Source organism: Rhinopithecus roxellana, chromosome 10 (assembly GCF_007565055.1).
Source record: "Rhinopithecus roxellana isolate Shanxi Qingling chromosome 10, ASM756505v1, whole genome shotgun sequence".
Taxonomy (NCBI): Eukaryota; Metazoa; Chordata; class Mammalia; order Primates; family Cercopithecidae; genus Rhinopithecus; species Rhinopithecus roxellana.
Window position 1 is genome coordinate 141,704,968 of NC_044558.1, and position 16,031 is coordinate 141,720,998.

Consider the following 16,031-nt stretch of genomic DNA (forward strand, 5'->3'; position numbering starts at 1 on the left):
GTCATAACAGCATTTTTAGGGATATTAATACAAGTAACTAAATACGTTTCAGAAAATTTGCACCCATTTATAATACCTTAAAAATATAAAAACACCTATCTCAGTTCACCCTAAACAGCACTGGGTAATATATATTAAAATACTTGCCCATTTCATTTAAAAAGTTATTTAGTTTAAATAGTTTACATTAGTTTAAATGTTATTTGTTATATGTTAAGTTATATGTTTTAAATTCTTTTTTTTTGTTGTTGATTACTAGTTGACATGGTTTGAGCTCTGTGTCCCCACCCAAATCTCATCTTGTAGCTCCTATAATTCCCACATGTTCTGGGAGGAACCCTGTGGGAGGTAGTTAAATCATGGGGGTGGGTCTTTCTCATGTTGTTCTTGTGATAGTGAATAAGTGTCACAAGATCTGATGGTTTTGAAAAATGGGAGTCTCCCTGCACAAGTTACTTCTTTGCCTGCTGCCATCCATGTGAGACTTGACTTGCTCCTCCTTGCCTTCTGCCATGATTGTGAGTCTTCCCCAGCCATGTGGAATTGTAAGTTCAATTAAACCTCTTTCTTTTGCAAGTTGCCCAGTTTCAGGTATGTCTGTATCAGCAGCCTGAAAACAGGCTAATACAGTAAGTTGGTTCCAGTAGTGAGGTGTTGCTGAAAAGATACCCAAAAATACGGAAGTGACTTTGGAACTGGGTGACAGGCAGAGGCTGAAACAGCTTGGAGGGCTCAGAAGAAGACAGGAAAATGTGGGAAAGTTTGGAACTTCGTAGAGTCTTGTTGAATGGCTTTCACCAAAAGCCTGATAGCGATATGGACAGTAAGGTCCAGGCTGAGAATTACGAACTTATTGGGAAGTGGAATAAAGGTGACTCTTGTTATGTTTTAGCAAAGAGACTGGCAGTATTTTGTCCCTGCCCTAACAATTTGCGGAACTTTGAACTTGAGAGGTGATTTAGGGTATCTGGGAGAGGAAATGTCTAAGCAGCAAAGCATTCAAGAGGTGATATGGGTGCCGTTAAAGGCATTCAGTTTTATAAGGGAAGCAGAGCATAAAAGTTCATGAAATTTGCAGCCTGACAATGTAATAGAAATGAAAATCTTATTTTCTAAGGAGAAATTCAAGCAGGCTGCAGAAATTTGCATAAGGAAGGAGGAGCCAAATGTTAATCCTCAAGACAATGGGGAAAATGTTTCCAGGGCATATCAGAGGTCTTCATGTCAGTCACTCCCATCACAGGCCCAGAGGCCTAGGAGAAAATGGTTTCCTGGGTTGGGCCCAGGGTCCCTGTGATGCTCTGTGCAGTCTAGAGACTTGGTGCTCTGCATCCCAGCCACTTCAGCTTGGACTAAAAGGGGTCAAGTGCAACTTGACCTATTGCTTCAGAGGCTGGAAGCCCGAAGCCTTGGCAGCTTCCACATGGTGTTGAGCCTGCAGGTGCACAGAAGTCAAGAACTGAGGTTTGGGAACCTCTGCTTAGATTTGAAAAGATGTATGGAAACCCCTGGATGCCCAGGAAGAAGTTTGCTGCAGGGGTGGGGCCCTCATGGAGAACCTCTGCTAGGACAGTGTGGAGGGGAAATGTGAGGTCGGAGCCCCCATATAGAGTCCCTACTGGGGCACCACCTAGTGGAGCTGTGAGAAGAGGGCCATGGTCCTCCAGACCCCAGAATGATAGATCTGCTGAGAGCTTGCACCTTGCACCTGGAAAAGCCACAGACCCTCAATACCAGCCCATGAAAGCAGCCAGGAAGGGGGCTGTACCCTGCAAAGCCACAGAGGTGGAGCTGCCCAAGACCTGGGAACCCACCTCTTACATTAGCATGACCTGGCTGTGAGACATAGAGTCAAAGAAGATCATTTTGGAGTTTTAAGATTTGACTCCCTTGCTGGATTTTGGACTTGCATGGGGCCTGTAGCCCCTTTGTTTTGGTCATTGTCTCCCTTTTGGAATAGCTGTATTTATCCAATGCCTATACCCCAACTGTATCTAGGAAGTAACTAACTTGCTTTTGATTTTATAGGCTCATTGGCAGAAGGGACTTGCTTTGTCTCAGATGAGCCTTTGGACTGTGGACTTTTGAGTTAATGCTGAAATGAGTGAAGACTTTGGGGCCCCGTTGGGAGGGCAAGATTGGTTTTGAAATGTGAGGATATGAGATTTGGGAGGGGCCAGGGGCAGAATGATATGGTTTGGCTGTGTCGCCACCCAAATCTCATCTTGAATTCCCACGTGTTGTGGGAGGGACCTGGTGAGCAGGTCTTTCCCATGCTGTTCTCCTGATAGTAAATAAGTCTTATGAGATCTGATGGTTTTGAAAAATGGGAGTCTCCCTGCACAAGTTATCGCTTTGCCTGCTGTCATCCATGTATGATGTGACTTGTTCCTCCTTGCCTTCAGCGTTGATTGTGAGGCTTCCCCAGCCACTTGCAACTGTATGTCCAGTTAAGCCTCTTTCTTTTGTAAATTGCCCAGTCTTGGGTATGTCTTTATCAGCAGCATGAAAACAGACTACTAGAGTAAATTCTCAGGTATGTCATTATCAGCAGCATGAAAATGGACTAATACACTAGTACATTTCATTTTTAAAATATGTATTCACCTTTTTTAAAAAAATTGTCAAAGTCTTTGCCTCTTTCTAATTAGGTATGGGCATCTTCTTATTGTACTAGAGCTCTTTGTAAATTAAAGAAATCTTATTTTACCATATATGTTGCAATTTATTTTCTAATCATCTTTTAACTTTTTGTTATATGATATTTTTACCTATAAAGCTTTATATATTTAAATCTGCGGACTTGATATAGCAATTCTCAGCTTGAGTTGCTGTGGGATGTTGAGTTAGAAAGCTAGGAATTTTGATACTACATTATGCCTACAAGCCAAATTAAAAACTAGCACTGTCAGATAAATTGAGTTCATTTTCAGTGATAGAGTTAATCCTAATTCAGCAATAGTGGCACTGGAGATAAAAAAATTATTTATTTTGGAAAGTTGGATTTATAACTCAGATTTTTTGACAGACATTTATAAAACCTCAGGTCCACCCACTTGCCCTCATTCCAGAGCTTCCTAGAGTATTTTGTCTAATTCACAATAATCCCTTATAATATCACTTTGTACCATTTCTATTATTCAGGCTATCGTTAGTTCTGATTTATTTTCTTTTTCACCAGGCTGCATTGTAAAAACTTCTTCCTACTACTATGCTGCTCTCTTTACTATTCTTTTCTTTCAGTATCTGTTTACTTTTTAAAAATTCATCTTCAGTATTTTGTTGTATAAATTGTGATATTGTTGCAAAATAAATTTAACCTGGTAACAAATATTTATACTCTTTTCATAAACATCTATGTTTATTCCATTTTTTCATGTCATAAAAGTATAAATAATTACATAATTAACTTCAGGAAATTAATTCATTCATTCTAGTGATAATGGAGGCAACATTTAATTATTTATTTCTAACAGATGTGAGAGTTGGCAATTGATTGGATTTAGTGGATGAGAGCAAGGGCAGGGTTAATATGACTATGATCTTTCCAGTCTGCAATGTTGGGGTTATAGTAATGCATAGGCCTTATATTCAAGGGATATAAATCAGTAAAGCCAAAGTAAATATAAAAATACAAATATATCTATCAACCCTCCCACTGATAACTAGTCACTGCTCACCATTTTCTGTGTGCCTGGCTACTACCTCAGCTTCCCAGAACCTTCCCCTGGACTCCCTGGGCCACCTCATAATCCAGCAATTAAAAAGTTGGCTCTTGCAAAGAAAAGACCTTCCAGGACCCTATTCCCATTGTACAGCTCCCATCTATTTTGATGGCAGAAAAATATTTTCAATATCACCTCTGGTAACCTCACAACAGAATACAACTTCAGAGAGAAAAGGCAGATTTAGTGGTGAAATTCATAACTCATTCAGGATCAATTATCAATAAATATGCTTAATCTCTTCTTGGTAAACAAAGAGTTAACTCTAAAGGCCTCTTCTAGCCATAAGATTCTAATATCACCTTATACCAGAATTAGAATTTAATTTATATTCCAAATTTGACTGATGATATTCTAATGGAGATGAATTTAAATAGTAAGGTGATTAAAAATAAAAATTTAAAATATAAATGGATTTGATGATTTGAACTTGATAATTCTCCTGTTGGTGAAAGTTATCGGTATTTAGATATGGAATAAAGCAGAAAAAGTAAGCAATCTGAATGACAAGAAAGATGATAGATTCCTGAATATAAAATCTAAGATACATGCAAATTGTGAAAACAAGACTAAGTAAATGACATCTAAATTAATTACTCACTATCTGAAGTTTCGCCAGAGAAATAAAACCTCTAATATTATTTAAGGTAATTTCATGATTTAAAATAAAGGGGATATAAGTATTGATGGAGGACTGTTGATACAGAAAAATATCAGAGCTGGCAGGGCGCAGTGGCTCATGCCTGTAATCTCGGCACTTTGGGAGGACGAGACGGGTGGATCATTGAGCTCAGGAGTTTGAGACAAGCCTGGTCAACATGGTGAAACCCTGTCTTTAATAAAAATACAAAAATTATCCAGGCGTGGTGGTAGACACCTGTAATCCCAGCGACTCAGAAGGCTGAGACCTGAACCCGGGAAGTAGAGGTTGCAGTGAACTGAGATCACACCACTGCACTCCAGCCTGGGTGACAGAGTGAGACTCCATCTCAAAAAAAAAAAAAAAAAAAAAGAAAAGAAAAAGAAAGATATAAGAGCTTTATTTTAAGTCCTCTCTTCTGTATTACTGAAGTAACATAGCAAGAAACTACTACATTAAAGGCACTATAATCTACATTGTGAGGAATAATATGACAAAACACAGTCCTTGATTTCAGGTAGTTTATAATTACAGAAGTCTCCCCTACCCCTGTCCCCTTAACCACGGTTTTACTTTTTGTGGTTTCAGGTACCTGCTGTCAACTACGACCTGTAAGTTAGGTGAGTACAGTACAATAAGATATTTTGACAGAGACCACATTCACATAACTTGTATTACAGGATATTATAATTGCTCTATCTTACTATTATTGTTCATCTCTTACTGTGCCGAAGGTAAAAAGTAATCTTTAACGTCAGTATGTACGTATAGGAAAAATACAGCTATATAAAGAGTTCTGTACTATTCATGGTTTCAGCATCCACTGGGGGTCTTGGAACATATTCCCCCAGAGGTAGGAGAGGATTACTGTGATATGAAGGACAAAGCAGAAACAAATAACTTCAATATAAGTCATAATGTGATAGATATGCCGATAAACATTCCAAAGTGGCAAAGTAAACACACAGGAGAGAGGGACTTTCAATATATAAGGAAAACTTTCATACAAATGACAGCACTGAAATCGAACCTGAATAGAATATCAACAGGCAAAATGAACACAGAAGGGCATTCCAAATGGTGAGGCCAGGCAAATATGTGGGATAGAAGAACACAGGACAAACACCAAAACTGCATAGTGAAACTGGCTGAAATACCACTTTCCAAAATCCTGCAAAGATCTTCCAGTAAAGGGCTGGTGTTGAATATAATTTTCTTAAAAATGTTATTGAAAATGAGAAAAAGCCTTTCCTCTGAAACATTATCTGAAAGAATCCCAAACCATTCAAGGTAGGCAGGTGGAGATAGATATAGATATAGATATAGATATAGATATAGATATAGATATATAGATATAGATATATAGAAATAGATACATAGATATATAAAACATATTAAATAAAATTAAAATATTGTTGTATAAAGATTGAAGTTTTTAGTTAAGTCATGTTACCTGGCAAACTGTTGAACACATAATGAGTGCTCAGTAACAATTTCTTCATAAATGAATTAACATAATTTCTATTGAGTCATAAATACATGAAGATGTACAGAAGTTAAAAACTGATTACCACTTCAGGTATACTAGATATATATAAAATTAAATCAGTCTTTCTTGAGAGCAAGAATTATAGACTGAAGTGAAAGGCGACAAAAAATTCACAAGCTACAGTTGAGAGAAATCATTGCCTGTATTTTTAGCAGGTGGAAGACTAGATATGTCAGTGAATCATATATTGATTATGAAATTCCATTTATCAACATTTTAAGTCTCAAAGAAGTGATATGTAAGGGAACAAGAAAAAGAGGCTGAAACTTGCCTATTAAATACAGGTTTAGGATATTCAGGGTTAACTGCAAGCAAATTGTAGGTTACGGTTAAGGGAAGATTCCATAGAGTAAGTGAGGAAACAAAATAAGAAAAATATAAAAGGTTTACAAATGCTTCTTCTAAATGAGTTCTATTGTTTTAGACAACTCACAAATACATTCTTAAGCACTAGGCAAGGAATAACTTGGTCATGATGATGCATAATCCCAGAATGAAAATATCAAATGCATTGATCAAACATCTTCTGAGAAAACAACAGAAAATGACAGCATTTGTATGGCATTTTGGAGACAAATGAAGTTTGCATTTAATTATAATAAATATCATTATTGAAATGACTGCATTTGATAAAATACAGAGTGGTAAAACTGAAACTTTTACCTCCCTGTTCACAAGCGGGGATTTTCTGATGGACAGTTCACTAACAGCCTTTTCATCAAAACGTCATTTTTCTGGTAGGCAGCAATCTACTTGGTGGCCCATTTACAATCAGTCCCACATCACAACCACATGGTATTAATGCAGCACTGTTCCACTAATGCTCCCTGAATTTTAAGTTAAGCTACAAATTCAGCTGCAGAAACTTCAAGCAATTGAAGCTTTTCAAGGATACCGCTACTGATTGCTTTGCAACCAAGACAAGGCTCTCAGCACTTGAACTTTTCAATTGTTAAAGTGAGCTTTAAATATTCTTCCTTCACATCTTTTAAAGAAATAGTGATCCACTCATCTCGGAAAAAAAGATAGTCAGAAGTATAGGAATGATTTTAGTATTGTGGTTTAACTTGTTGAAAATTGAATACATTTCAACTGATTATTAATACCAAGGTCAAGCAATGCCTCTAACTCTCAGACCCTTGTCAATGTGTTTTAATAAAAGGAACAGATAACTGTATTTCTTCTACTCTAGATTAGCTCGAGATACCTAATTTAATGTCAACTGGTTATATGCTCAACAGAGCATTACCACATTTCTGTATGCTTCATAGATTTGTGAGGTGTTTCTTACAGAATTAATTTCAGTTGATTAATTCAGTAAAAAATGCCATCAGACTTCACACCAGTCCCTGAAGTGCCCCATCTGTGAATATCATTACCACAACTGTCTGAAATACTCTAGCTAGTAAAACAAAATGTGATTATAAGCAAGTAAAGCATTTTCTACTGTTTTTTTATTTTTTTTAAGACGGGGTCTCACTGTCACTCAGGCTAGAGTGCAGTAGCATGATCATAGTTGACTGAAGCCTCAACCTCATGGGCTCAAGCCATCTTCCTGCCTCAGTCTCCTGAGTAGCGAGGACTACAGGCACATGCCACCATGCCCAGCTAATATTTGTATTTTTTTCATAGAGACAGGGTCTTGTTTTGTTGCTCTGGCTGCCACTTTAATATTTGACTGACATATTCTCTCTAGATTGAAAGAGCACATTGCCTTATTGGTTTTCTGTGAGTAAATTTATACACAAAATAACACAGATACCTGAGTAGCTTTTCCCCATTTTATAAGGAGTAGATCCTAGACTTCTATTAAATTCAGACAAACATTTCATCTGATATAAAGTTACTTATGATGCATATTACATGGATTCATTAAAGTCTATGTAGTACCATCTAATATGGCAGCCCCTAGCCACATGCTGCTATAACTTCAAAAGTAGGTAGCCTGAATTGAGATGTGCTGCAAACATAAAATATATACCACATTTCAAAGACTTAGTATTTTTAAAAAGTAAAAATCCTTCTTAGTAATTTTATATTGATTCTATATTAAAATGATAATATTCTGGAAACACAAGATTAAATAAAATATATTACTACTTTAATCTGGTTTATTTTTACTTTGCAATGTTATCACTAGAAAATTTAAAATTATATATGTGACTTGCATTATATTTCCACTGGACAATGTTAGTCCAAGCTGTCAAAAAACATCCACTAAGCAAATAACATTTTTTAAGAAGAAGAATTAAAAGTTCTGGATCAACAAATAGGGTAAAAAATGACACATGTACAGGATTTAGGACAAATACTAATGATGGCAGGAATACAAAAATAAGTAATAGGAAACAGTCTCTGTTGATCATTATGTTGTGAAATATAATGAGTCCTATCATAGTCACTTCAATTTTTTAAAGAAAATCTACATTGGGCAAATTTGTCAGATAAAAAAATGTAAAAAGTGTAATAACCATGTTATTAGACCACACGTAATCATAAGCTTCATATCAATTTGTATAATAATCCACAGTTATCATTATTATTAAATTATAAAATTAATGTCTGGATTTTAAAAAACTTTTAGGTATTATATTTTTTTGGAGACTAATGCACCTTTCAAATTTCATACATAAGACATGTTATTGAATTAAAAGGGTTATCAAGAATTATTTTAATTTTTCTTTTTATATGGCATCCACAAACTGATCATTTTGCTAACACTGAAAATGGTTTCTTGGTGAAAATGTATTATGTAGAATTATACACTAAATTTTCTACATTAAAATACAGATCTATTTTTGGATTAATAAAAGAGCACTTAAACATTAAAAAGGTATTAAACTTACACTTACAAAATTACAATCCATTCCCCTAATTATTCTACTAATCATATAATTCATTTCCAAGGAATGTTTAAATTTCACCTAATGATGTTTTCCCCTCCCACTCTCACCCCTTTATTTTCAGTCTTTAACTTTTTAGACTTCTTTTGAATATGTTGTTAATGATGATATAGTAAAATGAGTATTTAAAAATACATCAATATATCCTCCAGCACCGCCCATCTTCCCCCCCAGGCAGTTGATAACCCAATGACAAAATATGCTGATCAAATCTCAATATCTAAATAGTTTCTTTGCTTTTAAAACTGATGTCTCAAAAGTAAATTACTATTTCTTGTTGAAAAATATTTTTCCTATCTAATGGCCCAAATCCTCTGTGAACGAACTCTTGCTTTCTCTCTCTCTCTCTCTCTATTCTTGCTCTTATTATAGCTCTCATTTGCTTAATCTAAGCTACCTCTTTTTTACATTTTACTGGTTCTTTCAATGTCTATTAGGATTCTTTCAGAGTCTGTAATACTCATTTCTTTCTACCTAACTTCTAGTTACATAAAAACTGTTACCAAGAAAAGCTTTATCCACTTTTCCAGACAATATACAATTTCAGACAATAAAAAAAAATTATGTTAGATTGTTTCTTAAATTTTCCTTATAGTCTTCACAACTATCACATTAAAGTAGCACAGAGTAAGTCCAATGTCTAGGTTGAAGCCTTTCACTTAATGCCAAGAATTACGATTACAATGCTATAAAAAAGACAGTGCAATAGTTATGAATATACTATTGGAAGTAGACTGCCAGGGTTCAAGCCCTGGTTCCACCATTGATTAGTTTTGTGACTTTAGGCAAGTTACTTCTTTGCCTGAGTTTCTTTATCTGTAAAAGGTAATTAATGTAGTACCTATCATTTATTGTGAAAATTAAATAAAGAATAACATTAAAAATGCTTAGAGAATACCTGGCATGTTAGAAACTTTCAATAAATCATATCCTGAATAGGAATGCTCAAAGTGCTCAAGTCAGGAAAAAAGATAATTAAATTCCAAGGTAATTCTGATCTTCAAGGCTATTCAAAATTCTTGTGGCTCAGAAATAGATTGGAGACAATAGGAGAGTCACAGAAACTCACCATTTGAAGGAAGACATTATAATATCTATAATTTCAGCAAATTTAGGATTGAACATCTATGAATGTGGATGAAACCTAAATTTATACCCCTTATTTATTAGTGGTTAAATTAAAACCATTTCCCAAAGTTTTAAGCCATTTCTCATGTGCCCAAAAATACTCATCTCTAATTCTAATGTAATATCACATACATTTCTGTTACATTAGGATTAGAGACAAGTTCTATTTAGAAATAACTCCAAAAACAGGTTTTATATTTTCAAACTGAAAATCAGTCAGATGTGCTTCAGCCTCAAGGATTGTGTTTATGTAAAATTAAAGGAGCTCTGGCAGCGAGCTGCACTTTTTGTTTCTGAACGGGAACCTGGTTAAAAATTACTAGGGAAAAGCCACCACTTTTGCCTATTTACAATTAAAATAGAAAATAGGGTATATAATACAGGGCATAAAGTCCTTTACTCAGATTGGCATTACTTCCTTTTCTGTTATTCTGAGCAGCAAAATTCATTTTCTCAGTTAATCAAGTTTAATAACGCAATGGAGCATAACTCCCTATGGAAAAATAGAAGGTTTTCTGATAAGGTTTCTCCAGAATGCACATAGAACTAAATAATACACTAATCAAATGAATACCTGGCAGAAATGTAAAGATCAGTAGCATAGCATGTATTATTATGACGTTATCTCTAAGAGCAAACTTCAAATCTGTGTTATAACTCATTTTCATAATAATGTTTGGGATACAACTTAAAGACTGAAATATTTGAGTCTTATATACTTATTTGGTAGCAGCTAAAGTGTGGAACAGTAATCTCTACTTCTCTCCCCATCTTCTCTTATCACTTCTTGAAAGAAAAGAAAATACTATTTGCATCAAATTCCAGGACACTTATTGTACCGTGTTTGTCAGTAGGCATATTGGCAAGTGTCATACACATGATGGCATGTGGCTCTCCAACTGAGCAACTTTCTGCCTATGCAGCAGAAGGGATGAGAAGGGGGTGCCCCCTCAGCACAGGCCAGCCTTCTTGAACTTGTTCCTGTATTCACAGGAGTGTTCAGGTATCCAGGCACTTTCATCCCTTTGGGGTTGGTTTCTGGCTTGTACATGATGCGGAGAGAAAAGCATTGTTTAGCTTTAACCTCATGTTTCAGCTCCATTTATCAGTGAGCTATGGATTTGAGTTTAGGACACACATCAATTGAAAAATTAAAAGTACCCTTTGCTTTCCTATTTATCATTCTTCCTTGACATCTGCATATTCAGCCCTTTCAGGCAGTAGTCTAGGGCAAAATAGGTTTTGAGCATTTCTGGGTCCCTTGGCTTAAGATCACTTTACAAACATCTCATCATCATCCTACATAGATGACAGTAGAAACAAAATATGCTTAAAAAAGAAAAAGTAGTGTGTTTCTTCTCTTTTAGTCTTTAATATCTACTTTGATATGCAGAGGACTACAGTGATTGCAGAGCTCTGAACAACTATTTGTTTGACAATGACCAGACACAATTCTTGAGTTTTGTTGTATGATATATATATATATATATATATAGGCAGAGTTGGGTGGTGAATGCAATGCTTACTTCTGTTCCCTTGAACAGTATGGGATATCAATGTTATAGAAATGTTCAGAGAAAGTGTGAGATGCAGAAATTTGATACTCATTACAGCTATAAAACTAGACATCTATAATTATCAGATTTAAGTTGAAAATTTTTACTAAGTTACTGGAAATAAGAAAAACCTCTATTTTCATCTCGAGGTTGGAGAAAATATGCTCATCCTTAACATTTCATGTAAATGCATCAGTAACATTTGGAAAAACAAAACAAATATGCAATCTAAAAGTTACAATTTAAAAATGTGGCCATTTCAATGTATGTGCCTCTTAAAGTACACCCAGTTCAAGAGTAAGAAGATAAGAAAAGTCTTACCTCCCATCTCGATCCCAGTCATACACCTCTACTTTGATTGTTCTGTACATAAGAAAAACATAAAGTTACTTAGTAAGATCAAAATAATGTATGGATGAGAATTTAAAAATAAGTTGATTTTTTTTTAGATAAAACAGTGTATGCTTATAGATTTTACATATGAATTTGAAGTTAATTTTGCTAATTTCATTACTATAATCTAATTCGTATCGTAAAAGAGGCTTCTAAAATCTTCGCTGATTCCTTAAAGAGAGTAAGAAGAGTCTACAGGGGAAGCAGGTGCAGTTTGATAGAGCCCCCCAAAGGGATGGTATGCACCCACTTCTCCACTCTTGAAAATCACTGTCTTGGAGCAGTGTTTCTCAAACTCAGCATAGATCAGAATCATATGGAGCACTCGTCCAAACATGGATTACTGGACCTCTCTCCTGGAGTTTCTGATTAAGTAGGTCTGCATTGGGGCCAGATAATTTGAATTTCTGTGAGATCACCAGGTGATGCTGACTGATGCTGTTAATCAGGAAGAACATTATGAACTTTCTTAACAACTTTTCTAAGAACTTTCTTAGGAAAAAATGAGTCCAGCTAAATACAGATATGATCTTATTAAATGAAAAGAATGATAGTCAAGTAGCATGATAAATTTCAAAGTAAACTTAGTAACATATTGGTAATCAATAGTTCTATGATATGGGTTAATGAAACTATTTTTCTGTCACATGTAACAAACTAAAGATTGAGATTTTTACTTTTTATTTGCTTTTCTTTTGGGATGAAAGTTTCATTAGAAAAAAAACCTGGATATTAAGAAATCTTCAGGTATATTGTGGGAAAATCCTCAGGCCCACCTTACCCAGGTAATTGTGAAACATTAAAATCTCTTGTGCTACAACTATGGAACTTTTTTGAGTCAGCAATCATGAGTTATGCCAAATAACATTTTCAAGAGTATTTCAGGGTTGATAATACATCTAAGCATAGTGTTGCAACTTTTGTTTTCCTACTTGTTCCACTCTAGAAGGATCGTACCACGGCAAAGGCTTAAGGCAATGAAGATTCTGAAATAAATTTTGAATAAATTAAAATTTAAAATTAATATTCAATGTATTTTTGCATTTACATATTTTCATTTTTGGAAAGTTAAGTTTAACCAAATTTTAATTAGCCAACTTATGCCACTTCTCCAAATCACTGTAGATTTTTTTTAAAGTTATTTGAAGATTTTTGAATAAACTATCCTTCTTACCTGTCATAGTCTCCATTACATAATGCTCTGACTGAGATCTTGAATGCTTGCCATACCGGATTTAGAGTGTTTTTGACAACTTCTGTTTTATGACAAATTGTAAAACTGTAAAGAAAAAAGGCTTTCAGTTATTTGCATGATTTGACTATTTTAATTGATCTATTGTTTTAGTAGTCATTCCTCTATTTACCTTTTGTTCAGAATAGTCAGTCCCACTGTTGCTGCTACATCACTTCATGAAAAGAGATATGTGATTTTAAAACCTGAAAGATCACCTCACCATAATCTACTTTGTAATAAATTTACCAAAAGCAAACTGAAAATTCAATAAATCCTAAAGCTGTTTTGTAAACAATCTCTGTAAAAATTGTGGTGACATGCTGATGGAGTGAAAAATATCCATAGGTCCCTAAGGATATGAAGGTCACCAGCAACTTTGAGAACAGTTTTGTTGGAGTGTTGAGAAGAAAAACCTGGTTTTAGAGTGAGTTTAAGAAAGAGAAACTGAGGCACACTGTGTAAACTTTTCTTTAGTCTAGCTGTGAAGAAAAAGAAAAAAATCAGAATAATTTAAGGAAAAAGAAAAGATTAATCACAGGAAAGGTTTTCATTGTTCTTGTTGTTACTTCTTGATGGAAGAAATAACAGCAAGTTTGTCTGCTAAAGGAAAAGATCTGGTAGAAAGGAAGCCACTTCTGAGGCATGACAGAAAGGTGGGAGCAATGTTTTTTTGTTTGTTTGTTTGTTTTTGAGATGGAGTCTCAGTCTGTTGCCCAGGCTGGAGGGCAGTGGCGCGATCTCGGCTCACTGCAACCTCTGCCGCCCAGGTTCATGCAATTCTCCTGCCTCAGTCTCCCAAGTAGCTGGGATGACAGGCGCCTGCCACTGCACCCAGCTAATTTTTGTATTTTTAGTAGAGACGAGGTTGCACCATCTTGGCCCAGCTGATCTTGAACTCCTGACCTTGTGATCCACCTGCCCCAGCCTCCCAAAGTGCTGGGATTACAGGCGTGAGCCACTGCGCCCAACCAGGAGCAATGTCTTTTAAGCAGGTAAGAGTAGATGGGATCCTGAGCATCAGTGGAGGAGCTGCCCTTGAAAGGCCAGATAGTCATTCTGCAAGAACATTCAGGAAGGCAGAGTACATGGGTTGATGTTGTGGTGGGATCATGAGGAAGCTCTCCAATTGCCACCACTTTCTTATGAAAGAGGATGCATAACAATGAGCAAAGAAAGAGGATGAGACATAAATGATAAAGTGTCTGGGATAAAGAAAATGTCCACAGACTAAGAAAAAGGAGTAGAATTCCTCAGGAGCCCCAAGGGCCCATTTAAGTTTACCATCACATCATGAATCTATAGAAAAACCAGTCAGTGTGTGGGTTCTTTCTTTATTGAAACTACTGGTTCTATATATCTAAAGAATTCCTAAGGGAAGGAAGACAGTGATTCACAATATGGGACAGAATTCATGAAGCCTTAAGCTCGGTTTTCTGATTCAAATTCCAGTCTCATTTCCACAAAATGATTCAATCTGAAGACATCAGTCAGCTCCTCGAAATGTTCTTCCTTCATGTGAATTTATGCAACAGTTTCTGAGCTAGAAACATTTAAAGTAATCTTCACTGAAACAATAAACCCAATCTTCATCAAGACCTTAGTCATGAAGTGTTTCAAATGCAAGTATCTAACAGTATCGACACATGAAAACATTAATAAATACCATAGTGAATATACTGCCCGTAACCCCCACAATGAAATATCCACCCTTTGGTAGGTCTTCAAGTTCATTTTCCTACTCTCAAACAAGAGGGATTTGGTTCTATTAAGAGATAAGATAGAAACATAATACTTTATGAAAGGATCAAGTTTTTACCACAAGACTTATGGCATTAGTGCCTTCTCCTTCCTGGGAGTATTCTCACCCACCTAAGGAAACTCATGTCACTAAATTGTTAGAGCCCAGGAAAATGTATCTGTGGTCAAATGTTCTCAGAGCTGACTCACCTGAAGCAATTTAGGAGTCACTGGGGGAAAAGGTATTACAAGTAAGACAGAGGGGCAGACAGAGAAGACTCTTGAAGGGTAATGAAGATGTCTAAAGCAGAGGAAGAAAATCAAAGTGGATAGGGGAAGGTGAGGGCGGGCTGTAGGGGCTCAGAACACAGAAAAGGCAAAGGTACGAAAAAATTGTTAAGAAAAATTCATAGAAAACAAATCACAGAGGGAAGGCAGAGCTCTACGTTGGTTTGTTTAAGAAACAAACAATATATTCATTAAGATCCATTCATAAAAATGCAATAAGTTCTTAAAGATCTACAAAGGAAATTTCTCTTGTATCATATTCTAATATATAGCAAGTCTTTGGTATGATGATAGATATAGCTAAATAGATGATAGATAGATGACAGGAAGAGAAAGAGAAAAGGGAGAAAAAGAGAGACAGAGAGAGAGACTAGACTGACAGACCAACTGACCATCTTCAGACCAACATGTTCAACCATCTACTGCCTTTTGGCCTCTTTGCTTATGGTTAAATCAAAATTTCTCTTATATTCCTAGTGTCACCAGCTGCAATAATTAAATAGTTTTGACATTTGAAACATTTCCTCTCAGGGAAGGCATGTCCTTCTTACTGAGCTATTTATGAGGCAGGTAGTCTTTTGTTGCCTATTAACCATTCTTATTTCTAATGTATTAGATACCATATACACAGGAAAACCTCACTGGTAAGAATTCCAGTCCTGGTGTAACTCATAAAATTTCTGCCAGGAGCCCAGTGTAGCTTTTCCTAACATTTGGAAGTATTTCTATATAAATATTATGTGTGTGTGTTACAAATAGTATTATAAAAATGTATTTTTATTAAATAACTGGTATTAGGATACTTTAAGTGAGGCCACTTACCAAAAATGGCTATTCCAAAGGAAAATTATTACCCAATCATAAATAAATGTTAAGTT

The 16,031-nt window shown here is 35.6% G+C and overlaps 1 protein-coding gene across 3 annotated transcripts in view; it reads right to left on the reverse strand.

The window, feature by feature from the left end:
• Positions 1–16,031, reverse strand: part of CPNE8 (copine 8) — a 261,364-nt gene that overhangs the window by 94,164 nt on the left and 151,169 nt on the right. For all 3 annotated transcript variants that reach the window (XR_004059563.1, XM_030938809.1, XM_030938808.1), the window contains exons 9-10: positions 13,069–13,173; positions 11,823–11,864 (exon numbers count right to left, since the gene is read on the reverse strand). Coding sequence is in view for 2 of the 3 variants with exons in the window: in XM_030938809.1 (XP_030794669.1) it covers positions 11,823–11,864; positions 13,069–13,173 (147 nt within the window). In the remaining variant the exon portion in view is untranslated. The remainder of the gene's footprint in view (positions 1–11,822; positions 11,865–13,068; positions 13,174–16,031) is intronic.